Below are 8,787 nucleotides of genomic sequence, written 5' to 3'. Positions count from 1 at the left end.
TTTGAAGTTTAATAAAAATATGAGAACTTTTTGAGGTGTTTTTGGGTGATAGGATAAGGTTCATAAAAGTTTTAGGAGGAGGGTTTGTCTAATCTGTCAAAGAGGAGAGAACAGTCTTTCCTTTCCAGTCCTCTACTGCAATACTTATATTTGAAAATATAATTATGAAGTATGCATCCATGCTTTATTCGTCTTTAGACAAGCCCTAAGACAAGTTACGTACATGCGACGTTTTTTGAAGCTTATCTTTACGATCCTCTTCTTGTGAGCCTCATGAACTTGACTTTATTTTAGACCTTTAGCTTAAGAATGTATTCGACCTAACAAGGATCACTCGAATACTTTCATTTCTACTGTAAATAAGTGTATTCCTCTTACTTAAAAAAGTTGCATTTTGAATCTTTCATTCTCTAAAATATTTTATTACCAAAAAAAAAAAAAGGACGACGAGAACCACCTTGTGGTCATGAAGTCTAATTATTGGATTAAAGATACTAGTTTTTTGGTCATTCAAGGGTTGGGATTGAACTCTCCTTTCCCTTGATTAATAGAAGCTACCAGGTTAGAAATCACTACCCAATAAAAGGAAATCCTATTTTCACTGATGATGGATGATTATGAAGTGGTGAAGACTTTTATTTTATCCCCACGCCTTCGGCCTAGTTGTTAAGATGCTTGATAGGAACGTAGAGGGCTTGATTAGGAACCCAACTCTCCCCCTCCCCCAATGTATCCTGCAAAAAAATAAATAAATAAAACTAGCCCATTGGACTAGTTAAAAGTGACCATCAAGCTAAATTAAAGCCGAAATATATTTCTCAGTAAATTTGACTGTCCAAATCAAAATCCAAAAACATTTTTCATGAAATGACAGAAGGGGAAATCTTTTGTTTTACAGTTATTGAAAACTTGTAATATAGCAAAGAATAAAGGCAGCACTTACAGTAGTTAACATTTTCATTTTCAGCCATTGATGGAAGTCCCCAACAGGCAGAAAAACGGTTTTTCAAGTTTTGGCCGAGAAATACTCAAAAACATTTGCATTTCCAACTGTTTCAAAGACACCTAATGACTGTTTCAACACAATGTACACAGAATTAATCCTAAAATCCCTCACCATCAATCCCCTCCAATTTCTGCACCAAAATCCAAGCTGGTGTACTATTCATTCAACAATTTTTCTCAATCTCTCTCTTTGTAACAAGCTTTTCTTCAGCCCAATCAGAATTCGAAATTCTCCATCTGCTTAAGGCCATCACCAACCCCCCTCACTCAACCCCATCTCTCTCTATCTCCCTTCCACAATGGGGAATTGTTGCTCTCGTGGCAACCCCGACGATGCCACTGACACCAATGAAAAGGTAGACACCACGCCTGATAGTGGTAACAATGCTAGCAGTTCTTCCCTGCAGGAGAATTCCGGCAAAAATCCAACTAGCCATGCACAAGCTTCAACCTCTCCAGCAGCCTCCTCCAAGCCTTCCAAGCCTACCACAATTGGACCAGTCTTAGGCCGCCCTATGGAAGATATTAAATCCACCTACAACATTGGAAAAGAGTTGGGTAGAGGGCAGTTTGGGGTTACACATTTGTGTACTAATAAGGCAACAGGGGAACAATTCGCTTGCAAGACAATAGCTAAGAGGAAACTAGCTAACAAGGAGGATATTGAGGATGTTCGAAGGGAGGTACAAATCATGCACCATTTGACGGGTCAGCCTAACATCGTGGAACTCAAGGGAGCCTACGAGGATAAGCATTCGGTTCATTTGGTGATGGAGCTATGTGCTGGAGGAGAACTGTTTGATAGGATCATTACTAAGGGCCATTACACCGAGCGTGCAGCCGCTTCTTTGCTTAGGACAATTGTTCAGATTGTGCACACATGCCATTCGATGGGGGTCATCCATAGGGACCTCAAGCCTGAGAATTTCCTGTTGTTGAACAAGGAAGAAAATTCCCCTCTCAAGGCCACAGATTTTGGTCTATCAGTCTTTTACAAACCAGGTTGAGATAATTTTATTCATCTTTGCTCTTTTTTTTCTCCTCAATTTTCTCAGTTAGGATTTGTTCCTATTTTCTTCCATCTCCCGTGATACATTTAATGACAACAAACAATGATTTTGCCTTATTCCAAACAGGAGACGTATTTAAAGATATCGTTGGTAGTGCATATTATATTGCACCTGAAGTCTTGAAGAGGAGATATGGACCAGAGGCCGATATATGGAGTGTTGGAGTTATGTTGTATATTCTTCTATCCGGTGTTCCTCCATTCTGGGCAGGTAGGTAAATTATGTTGTCAGTCTCATTTCCCTCCTTTTTTATTCAATTTTTTTATCAAACATAAATACATATCGATTCCTAGTAAATGTAATCCAGAAAATTAAAGCTAAGATAATTTTTCCTGCTAGAATCCGAACATGGGATATTCAATTCAATTTTACGTGGCCAAATTGATTTCACGAGTGATCCATGGCCTTCAATTTCACATCAAGCAAAGGATCTTGTCAGGAAGATGCTAAATTCGGATCCCAAGCAGAGGTTAACAGCCATCCAGGTTCTAAGTAAGTATGCATGCATGCCTCAACGTTTTGTGCTTTAATTAAATTCGATATGTGACGTTATCTGGACATACATCCATACCATTTTCTTGGGAACAAACAACAATAAATAATATCTGATAGGGAATGAACATGTCTCTGCTACCTGGACATTGGGCATGATTCTGATTGAGTGTATGGCCACCAACAGGTCATCCATGGATCAAAGAGGATGGTGAAGCACCTGACACACCTCTTGACAACGCAGTGCTAAACAGGCTCAAACAGTTCAAAGCAATGAACAAATTCAAGAAAGTTGCTTTGCGGGTAATAAATCCATATTAAACATCTCATTGATTAGACTTCCCAAAAACATTCATACAATTTAATGGTCTAACTGCTTCATTAGCAATAAATGAAATGTATCTGGATACTTGCCAGATAACTCCAGGAAATTTGTTTCTGATCATATTTTCGCGAAATTCTTGTGTAGGTCATTGCGGGCTGTTTATCAGAGGAAGAAATCATGGGATTGAAGGAGATGTTCAGGGGAATGGATACCGACAACAGCGGGACAATAACACTTGAAGAATTGAAGCAAGGTCTTGCTAAACAAGGAACAAAACTATCTGAATATGAAGTTAAACAACTAATGGAGGCTGTAAGTCTTTCCCAAAGATAAAGATCAAATTTATCTTTCTCTTTTGTCATGAATAAGATAAATATATGGTGTTTCCTTCATTTTTCTCGTAAAAAATAGGCTGATGCAGATGGAAATGGAACCATAGACTACGATGAATTCATCACGGCCACAATGCATATGAACAGAATGGACAGAGAAGACCATCTCTACCATGCCTTCCAGCACTTTGATAAAGACAATAGCGGGTAATGATAGTAATAAAACTAAGCAACTGTAGCTTATTTGATTTATGTTCTGCAACTTTTTTTTCTTTTTTACTTCTGCATAACTGTATATGCCTGCTTTTAGGTACATCACGACTGAAGAACTAGAGCAAGCTCTTCGTGAATATGGCATGCATGATGGCAGAGATATAAAGGAAATCCTTTCTGAAGTTGACTCTGACAATGTAAGCAAAATACATATCCATTTCATTTTCAAATTAAAAACAAAAGAAATTCATCATCAATCAGTAGAAAAGGGGTTAAACACTTCCTTTGGAACTATTATAAAGAGCTTCTGTCAAAAGATTTCAGCTTCCTTCTCTTTCCCATTATTTCAAGCTAAAAGTCATGATGAATATATACACATGCATGAGACTGTATTGTTTAGACATACATGTATTGCATAAATTACAAATGCCTGACATTTTTGCAGGATGGAAGGATCAACTATGATGAATTTGTCGCAATGATGAGAAAAGGAAACCCTGAAGCAAACCCGAAGAAGCGACGTGATGTATTCGTTTGAGCTTTGCTTTGGTTCAAAGGAGGGCAAAAAGAAGAAGGAAATTGTGAATATTCCCTTGATAGGCTAATGGATGAGGAGCTGGGGTTAAAAATATGCATGCATGAAAACATTGATACAAATTCTTATGAAGGGTAATGCTTATTTGTACATTACTATACAAAATCAAGCAGATCATTGAGAGCGGATAGGGTTGTATAATGAGGAGATGGCTAAAGTTTAAAAAAAAAAAGAAAAAGGGGGTGGGTTTGGTGGGAATTCGAGGATTGTGAAATTTGATGGGTGCTAATTGTGCTTTGGTTATTTATTTGTGTTCCCTCGCCCTTTTTATGTACATTCTCACTGCATCCACAAAAAGAGAAATTGATTACAAATAGTTAGGTGATTGAGTTTGATTCATGTCCTTTTTTAGTCTTATGCATTACAATTTCTTACCTTTTGTTGGCTTACTAACTGAAAACTCGATTCTTTTATGTGCAACTTCTTTAATATTTATGGTTTGAGAAACTTTCTGTTAGATGATATATCTTTTAAACTCACATTGTATTCATATATGGGAAACTTTTAGACGAAGTTTTTCAGGTAAAATTCGTGAATTTTCTTATTAGAAACAATTAAATAAAAATTAAAATTGAAAATTAAATTTGATAAATTAAAAGATTTCATTATATAAATAAAATGTGTAAAATTTTTAAAAAAATTATATATATATATATTTATATAGATATTTTTAGTAAAAATATTGATAAAATTTTTATCGTTAAATAATTATTAATCAAATTTGAATTATAAATAACATTTTTAATTTTTTTTACATAGTATTAATCTTCACATTAAATTCTATTAATTTATCAATTTGGATTTTTATTAAAACTTTAATTAAATCATTTTTAAGGAAAGACTTTACAAATTTTATCTAAAAAACTTCATATAAATTTTGTCAATTCATATATTAAATATTAAGACAATGATACAATACAATGATATATATATATATATATATATTGAAGAGCATCACTGGTTTTTGAAATTCAAAAACAATTTTCTTCCTAGTATAGAAATAAAAAATTCGAACTCGTCTTTATGTACTTGAGCAAATTGAACACTCAAATGCAAGTTTTATGGCCAACAATAAAAGGTTTTGCTATAGTATTTGTTTTAACATATAAATCCAAAAATTTATAGTTAGATTTAACAAATGGATGGAGTCGCCACCAATCTTTTTTATTAGGTGTGATTGGCAACCTAAGGAATCTATCCTCTTAAAGAACTCTTAAACTTGACTAAGGGTCCCTGAAAGAATAGATTTGGGTCTACTAACCAAAACAGTGTTCGAAAGTTCGGTTACATGTGGAGAAAATTATAGCACCCCCACATGCCCATCCAAAGGATGGTACCATATTGTTTTAAATTTATTTTAAGGTCTTGAGTCTAATGGTTTCAAATTTTTAAGTTAAATATTGAAAATAATTTATAAGATTCTTCTATCAATCTAGTAGAATTCTTAAAAATATTTCATCATCTCAAGAGTATTCAAGAATCTCATTTGTCTTCTTGAAGAGGTTCCGTCGTCATAAGAAGGTTTATTTGATTATTTTTATTGTTGAAAATACATCTAATTATTCTACCATTAAGGCCAAATTAAAAATATTTTCTCTTTTTGAATCTCTAAATTTTTCATAATTTGGGCCTATTTAAAAATTCTCGCTTTCTTTTTTTTTATTTCTAAATTTTCACCATTTGAGTCAATTTAAAAATATTTTCTTTTTCAGAATTTTTAAATTTTTCACCATTTGGGCCTATTTAGAAATTCTTTTTATTTTTTATCGAAAAGAAAATAATATGATAATTATTTTTATTGAAATATCATTTAAATTCTTCCACCATTTGGGACAAATTTAAAGAAAAATTTTTACTTAGAGATTTCTTAGAAATTTACCATTTGAAATTTCTAAGAACCTCATCCTTAGATAATTATCAAATATTTTCAATCAAAGTTTTTATTTTTATTATTTTTTTGGTTTTTCTTATTTTTTGTTCTTATTTTTTTGTTTGAAAATAAATATTAATTATTGTAATTGAAACTTTTTATCTAAATTATTTCACCGTTTGGAACAAATTTAGATAAAATTTCTCACCTAAGAATTTTATAAAAATTTACCATTTAAAATTTTTATAAATTTCATCATTGGATAATTAATATTTATTCTTAAAATTTATTTTATTTTATCCCTTTTTATTTTTTTTAAATTTAATCATGCAAAAATATTCTTAAAACAAAGAAACACATAAAATAAATAAAATGAATAAATAAAAAAAACCAAAAAATAGAAACGGCTCGACTGGAGCAACTAAAACGGCTCGGCTTGAGACAGAAAAAGTGGCTCATTGGCACGGCTCAAAGGACGCGGCTTAAGGGACACGGCTCAACTCGGCTAAGGGAATCAGCTGGAATGCGGGTCGGCAAAGCTAGTTGGCGCTTGGGTTGGGTCGCCTACTGGTAAAACGCGTGGATTCTATGGGATTAGTAAGGCCAAAACGGCATCGTTTTACAATGGTATAAAAGGCAAAAATTTTTGTTTTTCTTTAGATTTCTCCCTTCTTTCTCTCTCTCTTCCCTTCTTTTCTTTTTTTATCTCTCTAGGGACCCAAGATACTAGTTAAATGTTTGATCGAAAACTGAGAAAAGCCACTGAAAACTGGAAAATATCACCAAAAAAATGCAAGTTTCACAGGAAACTTCATCGGAATCTAGAATTTTTCCAAAAAAATTCCAAAAAAAACATGCCAAAAATTTCAAAAAAATTTCCTAAAAATCCTAAGATTGCTATTAACTCTCTCAAACACTTTTTCTGACTTTTGCCTTCTGTTTTTTGCTCTCTTCTTTCTATGTGTCCTCTTTGCTTCTAATCAATAGGTATTTATAAGGATCAATCACAAAGTTTGTGACCAATCTGAATTCCCTCTTTGATTAAGTTTCAGTATTATCCACAGAATATCAAACTTATCCTATAATCTTTGAATCCAGTTGCAACTCTGTCAATCTCGATCCTTGACAGAATATTCTTTCTTTTTCTATTATATTTTTCTTATTATTTTTAACCTTTATTATTATCTTAATCATTATCATTATCTTCTAACAACCGAAGGTTAATCAGGAAAAGATAAACTTTAGAAGAAAAAAAATAAAGAAAAAATAAATAAATAATAACATAATAAATAAATAAATAATTAATTAATTAAACCAAATCTTTAGGCTTAACTGGCCCTATTGGACCAGGCTCAATTGATTCGAGCCTAGACCAAAGTTGGTTTCTATAACTACCCCTTTTTGCACATTTCTGTGCAACAGAAATTGTGTAAAGACGTAGACACCTCGCTTTTGCTAACACATTCACTTTTTTTAATCAAACATCCAAATTTGCTAAATGACCTGAAACTCTTCTAAGTAGAAGTTCATAGTTTTTGGAGAATAAATAAAGATCCTCTAAACAGAGGCTCAACGACTTTTGAAAAATAAACAAAGCTCCTCTAATTAAAAGCTCAGCAACTTTGAAAAAATAAACAAAGCTCCTCTAAATAGAGGCTCAACGACTGTGTAAAAAAAATAAAGCTCATCTAATTAGAGGCTCAACAACTTTCAAAAAAAATAAACAAAGCTCCTCTAATGAGAGGCTCAACGACTTTAAAAAAATAAGTAAAGCTCCTCTAAACAGAGGCTCAACGACTTTAGAAAAAATAAACCAAGCTCCTCTAAATAGAGACTCAACTACTTTTGAAAAATAAACAAAGCTCCTCTAATCAAAGGCTTAATGACTTTAGAAAAAATAAACAAAGCACCTATAATCAAAGGAGTCATAGATTATGTTTGAAGGAATTTTAGGAAATTATGCCTAAACGTCTTACAAATAATTCCTAATACTGAAAAATATCCTCTTTCAAGAATTAGAATCTTATCTCATAAACTTCTTCTCAAACGAGAATCTGAAACTCTTACATCAAAAAGTCTTCATGTCTATCTTCTTCATATGAGATCCTAGAATATCCCTGCTTCCTAAATTTATGCACTAGCTTTTTTTTAAATGCAATATATGCTATGCACTAGACATTTATAAATGCAATGCATGCTACACAAATGTTGATTAATTATGATACTCAAGTTTCTCAAGCTCTTCTCTTCGGCCCCGAATCTTTTAATCTTCAAATACTAACTCTCCATCATCTTTATCATTTAATTCTCATATTCTTTTTGTGAGAAATCTCTTTTCAAATTCAATGTCCTTATCAGGAGCTAAACATTTCAAATTTGTCTTTATCACTCTCAACCTTTCCAATGTAATGTAAAAATCTTTCATGCTATTATTCATTTATCAATCATTATTTCAATCTTAAAAAGTAAGAATGCATTCACACATTTCTTCCATTGTAAGGAATTAAAGAGAAAATAATATGAATGGCTAGGAAATAATCAACAAAAAGAGAAACACAAATAATGAAGTGGAATATCTTTTATTAGCAAAAAGGATAGCAAACTTTGGCCACTGGGAAAAGAAAGAATTACAAAAATGGGTATGGAGAGACAATGCCCAAAAATAAATAATCAGACAATCATGATAACATATCTTGAAGTCCTTTTCAAAAAATCTAACCACCCAATGCACTTAACAACTTAAAGCCCCTCATAACATGTTAGCCTCCTTGCCAATGAATTTTCAGATTCGATGCTATATTCTCTTTATCTAAGTTACCTTTTCAGGTTTTCAACTTAGATAAACCCATTTTTCACTCAAATCATCCTTTTAGGGTTTTTGACTT

General features: G+C 32.6%; 1 protein-coding gene across 1 annotated transcript; it reads left to right on the top strand.

The window, feature by feature from the left end:
- The first annotated feature begins 1,197 nt into the window (after positions 1 to 1,197).
- Positions 1,198 to 4,343, top strand: LOC111304416 (calcium-dependent protein kinase 34). The gene is made up of 8 exons (XM_022900967.2): positions 1,198 to 2,007; positions 2,142 to 2,285; positions 2,415 to 2,567; positions 2,755 to 2,870; positions 3,037 to 3,204; positions 3,304 to 3,431; positions 3,535 to 3,634; positions 3,883 to 4,343. The coding sequence occupies exons 1-8, from the start codon at positions 1,305 to 1,307 to the stop codon at positions 3,973 to 3,975; spliced, it is 1,605 nt and encodes a 534-aa protein (XP_022756702.1). The 5' UTR covers positions 1,198 to 1,304; the 3' UTR covers positions 3,976 to 4,343.
- Positions 4,344 to 8,787: the final 4,444 nt, after the last annotated feature.

Source organism: Durio zibethinus, chromosome 13, assembly GCF_047325235.1.
Source record: "Durio zibethinus cultivar Kanyao isolate XHJ-2024 chromosome 13, ASM4732523v1, whole genome shotgun sequence".
NCBI classification, from domain to species: Eukaryota; Viridiplantae; Streptophyta; class Magnoliopsida; order Malvales; family Malvaceae; genus Durio; species Durio zibethinus.
This window is presented reverse-complemented; position numbering and strand designations above follow the sequence as displayed.

Excerpts from the sequence above, each read along its gene's own strand:
- LOC111304416 (XM_022900967.2), top strand. The coding sequence starts at position 1,305 with ATGGGGAATTGTTGCTCTCGTGGCAACCCCGACGATGCCACTGACACC. Across the intron at positions 2,286-2,414 it reads TGTTCCTCCATTCTGGGCAG|AATCCGAACATGGGATATTC; the intron begins GTAGGTAAATTA and ends TTTTCCTGCTAG. Across the intron at positions 3,432-3,534 it reads TTTGATAAAGACAATAGCGG|GTACATCACGACTGAAGAAC; the intron begins GTAATGATAGTA and ends GCCTGCTTTTAG.